This window comes from Rhinoderma darwinii, chromosome 12 (genome assembly GCF_050947455.1).
Source record: "Rhinoderma darwinii isolate aRhiDar2 chromosome 12, aRhiDar2.hap1, whole genome shotgun sequence".
Taxonomy (NCBI): domain Eukaryota; kingdom Metazoa; phylum Chordata; class Amphibia; order Anura; family Rhinodermatidae; genus Rhinoderma; species Rhinoderma darwinii.
In genome coordinates, this window is record NC_134698.1 from 2861460 (window position 1) to 2875734 (window position 14275).

At 39.6% G+C, this 14275-nt stretch overlaps 1 protein-coding gene across 1 annotated transcript in view; it reads right to left on the reverse strand.

Annotated features, from left to right (window-relative positions):
- Positions 1 to 11108, reverse strand: part of LOC142665005 (Fc receptor-like protein 5) — a 28863-nt gene extending 17755 nt beyond the window's left edge. Inside the window, exons 1-8 of the mRNA XM_075844533.1 lie at positions 10865 to 11108; positions 9815 to 10090; positions 8697 to 8972; positions 7896 to 8213; positions 7323 to 7451; positions 7218 to 7239; positions 7006 to 7076; positions 6012 to 6083 (exon numbers count right to left, since the gene is read on the reverse strand). Coding sequence (XP_075700648.1) covers positions 6012 to 6083; positions 7006 to 7076; positions 7218 to 7239; positions 7323 to 7451; positions 7896 to 8213; positions 8697 to 8972; positions 9815 to 10090; positions 10865 to 11108 — 1408 coding nt within the window. The remainder of the gene's footprint in view (positions 1 to 6011; positions 6084 to 7005; positions 7077 to 7217; positions 7240 to 7322; positions 7452 to 7895; positions 8214 to 8696; positions 8973 to 9814; positions 10091 to 10864) is intronic.
- Positions 11109 to 14275: the final 3167 nt, after the last annotated feature.

Genomic DNA, 14275 nt, shown 5'->3' on the forward strand with positions numbered 1-14275 from the left:
ATCCCTTGCTGATTTTGTAAGTTTGCCCACTGTCAAAGACATGAACAGTCTAGAATTTTTAGGCTAGGTTAATTTTACCAGTGAGAGATAGGTTATATAAAAAAAAATAAAAAAAAATAACATTGTGAAAATTATATATATTTATTTGCATTGTGCACAGAGAAATAAGTATTTGATCCCTTTGGCAAACAAGACTTAATACTTGGTGGCAAAACCCTTGTTGGCAAGCACAGCAGTCAGACATTTTTAGTAGTTGATGATGAGGTTTGCACACATGTTAGATTGAATTTTGGCCCACTCCTCTTTGCAGATCATCTGTAAATCATTAAGATTTCCAGGCTGTCGCTTGGCAACTCGGATCTTCAGCTCCCTCCATAAGTTTTCGATGGGATTAAGGTCTGGAGACTGGCTTGGCCACTCCATGACCTTAATGTGCTTCTTTTTGAGCCACTCCTTTGTTGCCTTGGCTGTATGTTTCGGGTCATTGTCGTGCTGGAAGACCCAGCCACGAGCCATTTTTAATGTCCTGGTGGAGGGAAGGAGGTTTTCACTCAGGATTTGACGGTACATGGCTCCATCTATTCTCCCATTGATTCGGTGAAGTAGTCCTGTGCCCTTAGAAGAGAAACACCCACAAAACATAATGTTTCCACCTCCATGCTTGACAGTGGGGACGGTGTTCTTTGGGTCATAGGCAGCATTTCTCTTCCTCCAAAAACGGCGAGTTGAGTTAATGCCAAAGAGCTCAATTTTAGTCTCATCTGACCACAGCACCTTCTCCCGATCACTCTCAGAATCAACCAGATGTTCATTTGCAAACTTCAGACGGGCCTGTACATATGACTTCTTGAGCAGGGGGACCTTGCGGGCACTGCAGGATTTTAATCCATTACGGCGTAATGTGTTACCAATGGTTTTCTTGGTGACTGTGGTCCCAGCTGCCTTGAGATCATTAACAAGTTCCCCCCGTGTAGTTTTCGGCTGAGCTCTCACCTTCCTCAGGATCAAGGATACCCCACGAGGTGAGATTTTGCATGGAGCCCCAGATCGATGTCGATTGACAGTCATTTTGTATGTCTTCCATTTTCTTACTATTGCACCAACATTTGTCTCCTTCTCACCCAGCGTCTTACTTATGGTTTTGTAGCCCATTCCAGCCTTGTGCAGGTCTATGATCTTGTCCCTGACATCCTTAGAAAGCTCTTTGGTCTTGCCCATGTTGTAGGGGTTAGAGTCAGACTGATTCATTGAGTCTGTGGACAGGAGTCTTTTATACAGGTGACCATGTAAGAGCTGTCTTTAATGCAGGCACCAAGTTGATTTGGAGCAGTAACTGGTCTGGAGGAGGCTGAACTCTTAATGGTTGGTAGGGGATCAAATACTTATTTCTCTGTGCACAATGCAAATAAATATATATCATTTTGACAATGTGATTTATTTTTATTTTTTTATATAATCTATCTCTCACTGGTAAAATTAACCTAGCCTAAAAATTCTAGACTGTTCATGACTTTGACAGTGGGCAAACTTACAAAATCAGCAAGGGATCAAATACTTATTTCCTCCACTGTATATATAGTGTTCTTATGATTTTTTTTTATTATACCGTGTTTCATTTTGACTTCTGTCACTACTTTCCATGTTACTTTTACATGCACAAAAATAAACAAGGGTGTTGTATCTGCACCGCAGCGTGACAAAGGTTAAAAATAGATTAAACTTACCGAAATTTGCAAAAAAAAAAAGTACAGCAAAAAATTGTAAAAAAGAAATAAACATTTTTAAATGTTTTGCAAATTTGAAAACACCCCAAAATTACTAAATATTAGGAATTTTTTAATTCAACGTCGAGCTGCTGTATATAATATATTTTATCAGATATTTTTTCTTCCCAAAAGAAAGATAAAGTCACTGGGCTCAGTTAGAAAAGGAACCATATGTTTTTAGGAACCAGTGCAATAAAAGAGGGGCATGTACCTGCCGTAGGGTTGTAGGGTCAGCTGTTATCCTAATATCTCAAGATTCCACTGTGGCCACTGCAAGGGAATTATTGTATTACATGGCACCTATTCAAATAAATGGGCAACCTTACAATACGGTGGCAGTCAGCAAAAAGGAAATCGGCAGTTCTCTACTTATTGAGAATGTGTATAGGTCCTAAACGGGGCAACACCTTGAAGTGCAAAAACTCCCTGGAATTTTTGCTAGTTTAAAACATTACAAGCAACCTACAAAACTCCGTAGTTAGAAATATAGGATAAAAAATGTGGGATTAGTAAAAAATGTCTGATGACTCACAGAACAGAGCAGTTACCCACAAATGCTCTCATCCACAGGCTTCTATAGGGTTAGGCAGGACGGAGTTAATTACCCACCCATGAAAGATAATTATGCATTTCTGTACTTACAGATGAGGGTGATGAGGACCAGGATTGGCATGGTGCGGTCTCGGTGTGTGCTGCGTGTGGCATTCAGTGCTCTCTGTAGATCTTCACCCTTTGTTTCACTTCCGCTTTATAATTTATTTCACAATATCTGAGTGATTTGAAGGAGGAATAACATTTTTTGGTTTCTCAGAAGAGAGGGGCACGGTCAAAATCTAGTAGTTAGGTTGTTTGGTTTCAGCATGTCCAATCCGTTTACATGACCTCATGGAAAAATTAAAATAAATGTCCCCAATCTGAGAACTCTGGCAAATGTACTACTTTTTATTACTAAAGTTTGTGTCCACCACGGTGTAATAATATATCTTTAAAGGGGTTTGGAGCTGCATTTTTCGGTCATAAAGTTTTCAATCTCCTTCTTTTCCCACAGTCGTAGCGGTAAATGACAAACTTTTGCAAATGAAATGTTGCTCATCAGCAATGACGGGGTTCATGTCATCATCCCCGGTAGTCTAGTTCAAAGAAAGGGTTACTTTTAGCATCAGTGGTGGTCTAAAACAGAGAGGGGGTCAATTTAATAATCTATAGTGGTTCAAGGCAGAGAAGGGATTAATATTTTCGGTGGTCTACGGCAGAGAAGGGGTTACTATTAGCATCTCTGGTGGTCTAGGGCAGAGAAGGACTAATGTCATCATCCATGGTGGTTTAGGGCAGAAAAAGAGTTACTATCATCATCCCTGGTGGTCTAAGGCAGAGAAGGGATCAATGTCATCATCCCTGGTGGTCTAGGGCAGAGAAGGGGCTATTGTCGTCATTCATGGTGGTCTAGGGCAGATAAGGGGCTAACGTCATGATCCAAGGTGGTCTAGGGCAGAGATGGAGTTAATGTCTTCGACCCTATCGGTCCTGGGCAGAGAGGTCGTCAATTATTCATCCCTGGTGATCTCGGGAAGGGAAGGAGTTAATGGCATCATTCCCAGTGGTCTAGGGCAGAGACATAATTATTGTTATCTTGCCTTGCGGTCTAGGGCAGACAAGGTATCAGTCAATGCCATCTTTTCTGGTGGTCTAGGGTAGAGAAGGGGTTAATGTCATCATCCATGGTAGTCAAGGACAGTAAAGGGGCTAATGTCATCATCCATTGTGGTCTAGGGCATAGAAGGGGCTAATGTCATCTACAATGGTGGTCAAGGGCAGAGATGGAGTTAATGTTTTCGACCCTATTCGTCTTGGGCAAGAGAGGTCGTCAATTAATTCATTCTGCGGATCTGGGGAAAAGAAGGAGATTATGCCATCATTCCTAGTGGTCGAGGGCAAAGAAAGAATTATTGTTATCAAGCCTAGTAGTCAGAGGCATAGAAGGAATTAATGTCCACATTCCTGGTGGTCTAGAGCAGAGAAGGTGTCAATACCATCATATCTGGTGGTCTAGGGCAGAGAAGGGATTAATGTTCACATCCCTGGTGGTCTAGGGCAGAGGAGAGGTTTATATAATCTGCTGGTAACGGAGTGTTAAGGGTAAGATAAGCAGAGGTCGGGTCAAGGTGAATGACGGAGTAAAGACAAGCGTGGCAGACTTTTCACAGTATTCATTTATTCAATAAAGTTCAGTCATCCATTAACAGAACGGCCTTAAGAAATTTTATCCATCACCAGCACGCAATGTGGACGACTAGGAGAGGACGACTCTTAAGGTCCCCGCCAAAAATGTGTGACTTTCTTGAGGCTGCGGCTGTGTTGTGATAATAATGTTCATTTTAAGAATCTTTTACTGATATATCAGGTGTCCGACCTCTATATATGGTGGCAATGCTCGGGTGTAATGTTATCTAATAGAACCAGTGGCCATTTAAAAAGTTTGAAGATACTCTAGATATAGAGTAAAATATCAACTCTGTAATAATAACCTAAAGAACAACAAAAACAACATTCATTTCACAACATCAATCAATATCACGAGACATATTTACAAAAAAAATCAGAAAAACATGAGATTCAAACCTGATCGATGAAACAAATGATGGGGCACATTTACCAATTGCATTTAAAGACGGAAACTTTACAAAGGAGACGGGGTCTTTTATTTTAACACAAAGAAACAAATTTACAGAAAAAATTGTGCAGTATAAGATATTTAGCGTCACTTATAGACACCCTTCTCTTCCGTACGTCAGTTCATGGCTGTCATACGTGCAGGCCTCTAGTTTGACCCCCAAAAATATTCCTAGTCCATAATCAATTTGGCGCAACTGTTACAACTTGATCAGTTACCCCCCTTTGATCCTTTTCCAAATCTATTATACACGTTACAATATAAAATTACAAAAGGCGATTGTTGTCGGCACCATTTTCCTACTAAATATAATGATGCATTTCTAGCACAAGGTATTTTGGGACATTAGGATTGAAGTCTCTCAGCCTTAAAGTTCTGGTAAAGATCGGTGCAGTCAGGTGTCTTTTGGGGTTTTTGTGGATCCGTCGTCGACTGAGAAAATTTAACGGCTGAATATGTAACAGAAAATTCTTCCTGGGGGTGAAAAAACAGAAGTCAATTTTAATCCAATTGTTTTTGATGGTTTGTTATCATGGCACCACATTTTTTTAGAGCCCCGAAAAGTCATGAAGAGACTTACAAAGGCCAAGGTCACCTGGTCAAATACCAAGGTCAAATACCACCAGACTGTCTTACTGAATATAAGAAGATGATATCGTATTAAATGGAGAAGGATATTATAAAATGTTGTATGGGAAGTGTCCATTAGAGGTATTTTCCGTGGACGGCATTGGTTGGTGGGGAGGTCATTGAGCATGACTAGGTGAAGGAACTTAATCTAGAAGATTAGGATTTCTGGATGAAGTTGGCGGGTAGTCAAAGTAGCCACTACAGGTCTTTTTAGCTAAGGAGGACCCTCTTCTCCCTTACTAGAGAGTTACAAAGAAGTGGTCGCTTGGTCAGTTCCAAGAGCGAGGTCCCATAGTAGTGTCAACAATCTATCCCCCGACAGATATTCGTGGTTGTGGTTATTATTCACATTTAATTTACGGTTAATAAAAAAAAATGCAAACAAAACTTTTTTGGACATCCTCATTCTTGTATGTACTCACATTGCCATTGTTTGAGTGTGGAGAATCTGGAGGAAAATATAGATATGACAATAGAATGTAAGAAGTCTCACCAGCAATGGAAGAATTCTTCACAGTTAAAGTAGTTAGACTATGAAATAAACAGGGGCTAGTCCCGGTAAACACAAAAATGTACTAGAAATGTAAGCAGTGAAACATGTACAATGTATCAGAACAGAATAGAGTCAGAGGATTCTCCTACCGACCCTGTGAGGTCAGGAAGGATTCTCGACTCTTCATGCATTGTAATTCAAATTTTTACGTATTAAGTCAAACTTTATGGACAAAGCTCTGTAATCAACTATGGGAATAAGTAAGTAGTACATTTTGAAACTTTGTGTCATGCTCCGCCCCCTCAGGCCCTTCTGTAGACCCAACATAGAGCATCTGTTCTTACTAGGGTGTTCTTTTAATAATCATTTTGGAATATATTGATGTACAGTGACAAATTTTTACAGATGAATTTACGCATTATAGCATATAGATACAAAACATGTGACTTACCTTCATTTATATGATTAATATCAATATGAGCATAACATACATCTTCACACACAACATGGCCCCTGGAAGGAACTTAAATAAGAGAGAATTTATTAACATATTGTACATGATGAATAGGTAATAAATGGAGAAAATGGAGAGGAAAAAGACTTTGGAATTGTGGTTTATCGGAAGTTAAAAAGCAGCATCTCAGTGTCAGGTGGAAGGCGGAGAAAGCGCATCATCATGTTTATTTGTGGACTTAAAATGACTTTTCTGGTTATATGCCCCTACTCTCTATTTGCTTCAGTCCTCCCTGCTTGGATACATTTTTCTCTGCTCTATACGGGCTGATCTGTGACTGTCTCCATCTCAGCTGCATTGTCTATTGGCAACCATTTGTGCGCAAAATATGTCCACTTCTAGACTGGGGATGACTTAGCCTCTCTTGCAACTATAAGCCCTGTTATTGTTACTCTCCTTACAAAAATCTAGCACTGATCCTCTACTTCTGACTGATGGATCCCTACCTCTCCAGACTTTCGCGTGTCCGTGTTAACAGGCTAAGACACTTATCTTCCTCCTATCCCATATTTTAAGATCCCTCTGGACAACTAGACCCTGCCTGAGCTTTGGTTTATATCACCTGGTATCCTCCTGCCTATATTCCTGGTCCGGAACGTTGCTCATTTTCTGGTTAAATCTATTTGGTTCCAATCGTCTACATGGTATTGGCTACGGTTATCCTGTGTCTACCCCTCCGAACATCTACATCTTCAGTGACCTGTACAACAGTGCCACTTCCACCAGTCAGTGAGTATTCTGAGGGCATCAACCTGGAGATCTGACGAGATAGTTGAATGGGTTAAGGTTGAAGAACAAGAAGGTTCCTTAGACTCCACGACTTGGTTTAGGCAAGAGGTTGCACTTTTTCGGTGAGTTCTGTAACCGTTACCGATTAAAAAACTAAAAGAAGGGTCAGGAAGGCAGGACAGTAATTATGATGAATTCTTACCGTTATAGTAGTCTTCCTGGCCAACGTCCAATGAACTTTCTGTGACATCATTTGTTGGGTTTTGCGTAATTCTTAATAAAATAACAACAATGATAATAAAGTAGTGATATATCTGATGATGGATTCCATGTAAGAAAGTCATAGTACTAGTCTACAATCCAATAATCATCTATAAATTAATTTACCATTTGCCATATGAAGAATACACTTACCTAGCTTGGCCTGTAGTTCTCTCTAAAAGAAACAATGAACAGTAAATACAAAATCTTAATAATGATAAAAATATTTTAAAAAAAATTTGAATTGGATGAAATTACCGGTTTTGAGTTGTTGAAAGTTGCAGCTTCTGAATAATAAAGCCACGTTCTCTCTGTACATGAAGCCCAGGACGGCGGTAAGAATAGTCAAAACGATAATCCCCAGTACAATAAGCAGGACATTGATTTCTGTTAGGAAAAACATTTTTAAATCGTATTTCAAGGGTTAATAGTAGCAAACATTTATAAGATTAAGATAAAAATACAGAATCTGCATGACTGAAAATAGTAGATCTCTAACCTCAAATGGGTTATTAAAGCCATAAATTGGAAAATGAAAGTAATTAAAAGTCAAAATACTACTTTAAAACGGACTCCTTCAAAAATATCTGAAACCTCTATTGCTTGTTAGTTTTTCCTTGGTGATAAGTTTATCAATTTTATTCACACTTTTATGAGATTTTCTTACACACCAATGCAAGGTAACTCATTCGGCAGCTCTCTCTATCCCCTCTCTCAGCAGGAAGTCCCAGCACAATGCAAAAACCAATCAGCAGTGGAATCACATTCACCCAATCAACTTTATTAAACATTTTTTGTTTAGAGAGTCGTTTGTCACATAAGTGACCTCACCAGCTGGGCTTGGCTCCAAAACATTGATGTTCCTGGGGGCACTGAGGACAGAGAAAGTTCTGTTGGGAGATATTTTATTGCTGGCTTCACATTGATAAGTTCCTCTATGGTTAAGCTGAATAGAATCTATATGTAGATGTTTCTGATTGTCTTTCAGTTGGTAGAACATTGACCCTTGCTCTATAACTTTCTTATTGTGGAACCAAAGAAATGACGGAGCGGTGCCACGCTGGATAGAGCAGGTAAACGTTACAGCCTCGCCAAATACAAAATCCTCATCATCGTTCTCCGTTGTAATCAAGATATTTTCCACTGGGTCTGTTTAAATCAAAAATACAAAAAATTGGCGTAAGTTGTTCAATTATAATTAAATTAAATTAAAAGAACCTGTCATTGGAGAAATTTGAGAGGGTCTATGTAACAACTCTCTGAAGCCCTGGCTCCATAGAGACAGGACTTCTGAGGAGTGACTCGGTGGGGACTCTACTGACACCAAGGCACCACACATCGAGGGCCATTTTGGAAAAATAATAGCGCCACTGGCTGACTTCAGCCTTGATGACTCAATAAGGTGTCTTGCTCTAATCTAAAGAGAGCATTCTCTGGGGACTGGCTCCCATTAGGCATTAAGAAAGTTAAAAAAAACACTAAAACCTAAAAACGTCAATTTACAAGATTAATAAAATTGACCAAAATTTTAGTTGGAAAATTTGTATCATTTTCTATTATTATTTTCGCTCTTCCATTTTGATATTCCAGAACAATATTTATCTAATCACATTAAATAAAGCAAAAACTCACCCATAATAAACAAAATTACTGTCCCACTCAACTGTATCGTTGAAAAAATATCATTTCGGGAATCACAATAATAGGGTCCAGTCATGGTCACTGACTTGATGATCTGTCTTATCTCCGCTGTCCTCTTATGGAAAACGGTTACATTTCTTATTATCGCCCCATTGTGATAGAACCTGTAGTGTATAGGTAATAAGCCCTCGGAGGACTCGCAACGAAGTATAATCTCATCGCCAACCACCACCTTATCTGGTACCAGCATGAACCGAGGCTGACCCACTACAGAGAGGAGATATTTCATAATTAAAAATTTATAGCAGCAAAGAATCGAATATATCTCAAACATTTTCTCCAGTTTTCCAACACTTTGTAAAGTTGGGCAAATATGTCTACGAGTACCCCCCTACTCTTTTTTTTGTCGACACAAAATGTAAAGCGTATCCTTAAAGGAGACTTTTTTTATTCTACACATTTTTCCCTATTTTTTTTTAAGGAAACCTATCACAGGGATGTAGAGTATTATGTTCCAGCTCCAGAGGTGGAAATATAACTTGCCGTATATTCCTCTTCTCTAAGTGACCCTCTTTGGAGGCCATTTAATGGGTTCAATTGTAATGACTATTCCGTTACTACACGGCGTTGTATAAATTGATTACTCTCAGGACTGGTGCTGGTGATAGGTTCCTTTAAGAAGTTGTACAGGACTGGAATAACATGGCTGGTTTCTTCTAGAAACAGCGCCACCCCTGTCCATGGTTGGGTATTGCAACTCAGCTCTATTGAAGTGGATGGAATTATGCTGCAATACCAGACTCAACCTGTGGACAGCTGTGGTGCTGTTTACAGAAGGATGTAGCCATGATTTTCTAATCCTGGACTACCCCTTTAAGGTGAGTTTGAGTTAGTATAGCAATTAAAATAATACATTTTTCTTACCAGTGCTCTCTAGGTCCACTTTCCTGATGTCTCTGTCTTCAAGGGGCTCTGAAATATTATTTGGGAGATATCATGCCACTCACTAAATATGTTATATTACTAATAACGCTACTTAAAGGAACACTGCACTATTTTTGAAGCATATTTTTTTACCGACCCAATTTAAATTCCGTATTACTACTCACTTTTTACCACGACGTCCATGTCATTGCTATATTTTGAAAACATTTTATTTGCAGGTTTACTGGAGCATTGATAATTTCCGCTGTGATCGTCTCCAGCTTGACGGATGAGATAAGTATTATCCATATCATAATCACGTATAGTCTGTGAGTCTTTGAAGAAGCTGTAGAGGAGATGGCTTCCCTCCGGAGAAGCGGTTATACACTGGAGCCTCACCTGCGCCCCTTTACTTACAGTGGCTGATGGGAAAACTTGCAGCACTGGGGTCTTGAATAACTCTAAGTTCATTTAAAAATGAGAACGAGAATTATAAAGATGTTCAATATTTGATTTAATTTCTAAAAAGTATTTTTTTTTAATGCTGTGTCCTAAATAGGGATGTAGCAGAGCTGAGTATGTTTCACAAAAGACTGCAAGTACCTACTGCGTTGTGGAGGCTAATCACAGTGCACAAAAACAAACAGGGTCAGCTCTGCTACATCTTCTTGTTAGACTTCAAATCGTAGTTGACTAATTAAACTCCAATGTCGTAAAATCGTTGCACTCAATGTAATGTATGACCACACTTTGGGGCACTAGAGAGCAGCGCAGTGACGTCTGTGCAACTGTCTTCATATACCCTATGGGGCAGATTTCTTATTTACCGTCCTAAATTGAAACAGTGTAAAACTAGATGAGACGGACAGAAACTGCGCCACATTTATCGCAGCGGCGCACGATGTGAGACAAAACTAAAGCATCTTTCGATACTTGTTAAACACTTTTCTCTTCATTAGGCCAGCGATTGACTGGCTACTTAACACCAAAATTGTGCGCCAAAAAAATGGTGCACGCCATTGGTCAATCCGGAGAATCTTACGACTCCTATTATTTATGTCTCATTTTCCGGACACTTTTCAAAATTCTCTAGTGAAGTGCAAAAAGTGTCTGAAACGAATAATAAATCTGGCGCACAGAATGGACGCCAGTTTTTTTTTTTTGTGTAATTTGAGCCACAATTCTGGCGCACTTTGGTTAGTAAATGTCCCTGACTGATGAATTATACTCCTCACCTTGTACTTGGACGTGTAAAATGTCACTCGTTTTCCTGACGGTATTTAATGATGTTCTGACTTCACAGGAATAATTCCCAGAATGCTCCAGCTGTGCAGACGGGACGCTATATTTGTCAAATGGACTCAAGTTCTTCACTTCCTGCTGATTTATATAAAATGCAAACTGCAGGTATGTGGCGCTTCTTCGAAGAGCGAGAGTCGTGTCGCATGTCAATGTCATTTCATCACCTTTGTGTGACATCATCTGGAGTCTGTGACACTATTTATCTGGACTCTGTGACACTATTTATCTGTACTCTCTATGACACTATTTGTTTGGATCCTGTGTGACATTATCTGGACTCTGTGTGACAATATTTAACTGAACTCCGTGTGACACTATTTATCTGGATCCTGGTTGACATTATCTGGATACTGTGTGACACTATTTATCTGGACTCTGTGACATTATCTGGACTCTGTGTGACATTACCTGGATACTGTGTGACACTATTTATCTGGACTCTGTGTGACACTATCTGGATACTGTGCGACATTATTTATCTGGACTCTGTGTGACATTATCTGGATATTGTATGACACTATTTATCTGGTCTGTGCGACATTATCTGGACTCTGTGTGACACTATCTGGATACTGTGTGACACTTTGTATCTAGACTTTGAATGACATCATCTGGACTCTGTGACACTATTTATCTGGACTCTGTGACACTATTTATCTGGACTCTGTATGACACTATTTGTTTGGATCCTGTGTGACATTATCTGGACTCTGTGTGACACTATCTGGATACTGTGTGACACTATTTATCTGGACTCTGTGTGACACTATTTGTTTGGATCCTGGTTGACATTATCTGGATGCAGTGTGACACTATTTATCTGGACTCTGTGTGACATTATTAATCTGGACTCTGTGTGACACTATCTGGATACTGTGTGACACTATTTATCTGGACTATGTGTGACACTATTTATCTGAACAATGTGTGACACTATCTGGTTACTGTGGGACACTATTTATCTGGACTCTGTGTGACACTATCTGGATACTGTGTGACACTATTTATCTGGACTCTGTGTGACATTATCTGGACTCTGTGTGACACTATGTATCTGGACTCTGTGTGATATTATCTGGATACTTTGTGACACTTTCTCTGGACGCTGTGATAAACTATATATCTGGATGCTGCATAACACTAGTTATCTGTAGACTGTGCAACACTATTTAGCTGGACACTGTGTGACACTTTTTATCTGGACTCTGTGTGACATTACCTGGATACTGTGTGACACTATTTATCTGGACTCTGTGTGACACTATCTGGATACTGTGTGACATTATTTATCTGGACTCTGTGTGACATTATCTGGATATTGTATGACACTATTTATCTGGACTGTGCAACATTATCTGGACTCTGTGTGACACTATTTATCTGGATACTGTGTGACACTATTTCTCTGGACGCTGTGATGAACTATATATCTGGATGCTGCATAACACTAGTTATCTGTAGACTGTGCAACACTATTTAGCTGGACACTGTGTGACACTTTTTATCTGGACTCTGTGACATTATCTGGACTCTGTGTGACATTACCTGGATACTGTGTGACACTATTTATCTGGACTCTGTGTGACACTATCTGGATACTGTGTGACATTATTTATCTGGACTCTGTGTGACATTATCTGGATATTGTATGACACTATTTATCTGGACTCTGTGCAACATTATCTGGATTCTGTGTGACACTATTTATCTGGATACTGTGTGACACTATTTCTCTGGACTCTGTGATAAACTATATATCTGGATGCTGCATAACACTAGTTATCTGTAGACTGTGCAACACTATTTAGCTGGACACTGTTTGACACTATTTCTCTGGACACTGTGATAAACTATATATCTGGATGCTGCATAAGGCTGTTCACATCACCGTTACCCTTCCGTTGAGGGATTTAGTCTGAGGTTTCCATCGGGTTAACCCCTCAATGGAAAGGCAAACTGAAACCTCAGCTTCCGTTTCCCTCACCATTGATCTCAATGGTGACGGAAACGTTGCTAATGGTTTCCGTTTGTTACCGTTTTGGCAGAATCAATAGCGCAGTCACCTGCACTATTGGTTCCGTCAAGAATAATGGAACCCTGTCATAATGGTGACAAATGGAAACTGTTAGCAACGTTTCCGTCACCATTGAGCTCAATAGTGAATGAAACGGAAGCTGAGGTTTCAGTTTGCCTTTTTCGTTGAGGGGTTAACCCGATGGAAACCTTCGACAGAACCCCTCAATGGAAGGGCAATGGTCATGTGAACACAGCCTAACACTAGTTATCTGTAGACTGTGCAACACTAGTTATCAAGACACTGTTTGACACTATTTATCTGGACACTGTTTGACACTAGTAGCATGAACATGACCATTGATCATGTTCGGCTATCTACATATCAAATTATGAAGTGGCCACTTAATAGACTTTACAAATGACATATTGGATGTAGACATAAGAGATGCAGATTCATCCTACCTCAAAAAAATTTAACATTATCCATCATCATGGAGGAATAATGGTCAGAGGCCAAAATAGGAGGTAGTGATAAAGAACCCAATCAAACACTGGGGCCATTAACACCGAGCAATCACCAAGTGGTCACCAGAAAACATTATGTTCATTAGAGTGGAGACATTTCCAACCCCAGTGCTCTCAACATCTTCTCCCCCACACCATTGACTTCATGGCCCTTAGTTTTCCTGAATGGCTGGAAAAAGGATGGACAACCCTGGTCCTCCAATGAGAAGCTAATCACGAGAGGAACAGGAGCAAATAAAGCATGAAATCAATGGCCATTTTCTGTTGTGTCTATTCTTTGCAGCAGCTCTTTACTCTGTCAAATAAAAGGGGTCCTAAATGGGTGGGCATCCCTATATTAACTCCATACACCCTCAATTTTATTTTATTTTTTTGGAAAGACCCCCTTTAATAAGTATTTACCAGTGATCGAGTCTCTTTGAATTTTATGAAGGTCATAAATTGACCTTGCATAATTTATTGCATTGTGCATATAAATATAAATCATGAAGATGTCTCACCGTTACTTACGTCCAACCAGACTGACTCACTTCGGTCGCTGGAAGTTGTTCTACACTGGTAATTTCCACTGTTTTCCATTTTGGCTTTTTTAATCTGAAATGTCTGCTGATAAATATTTAGTGGCTGATTGTCTTTGTACCAGTAAAAGTTTTCGTGTTTCCATGTTGTTAAAGAAACAACATTACAGGTAAAAGACATTTTTTCTCCTTCGAATATCGTTCTCCAGTCTGGATCCAATGTCACATAGGGTAATAGTGATGCCTCTGAAACAGGACAATAGATCAACAAACACTCCACAAAAT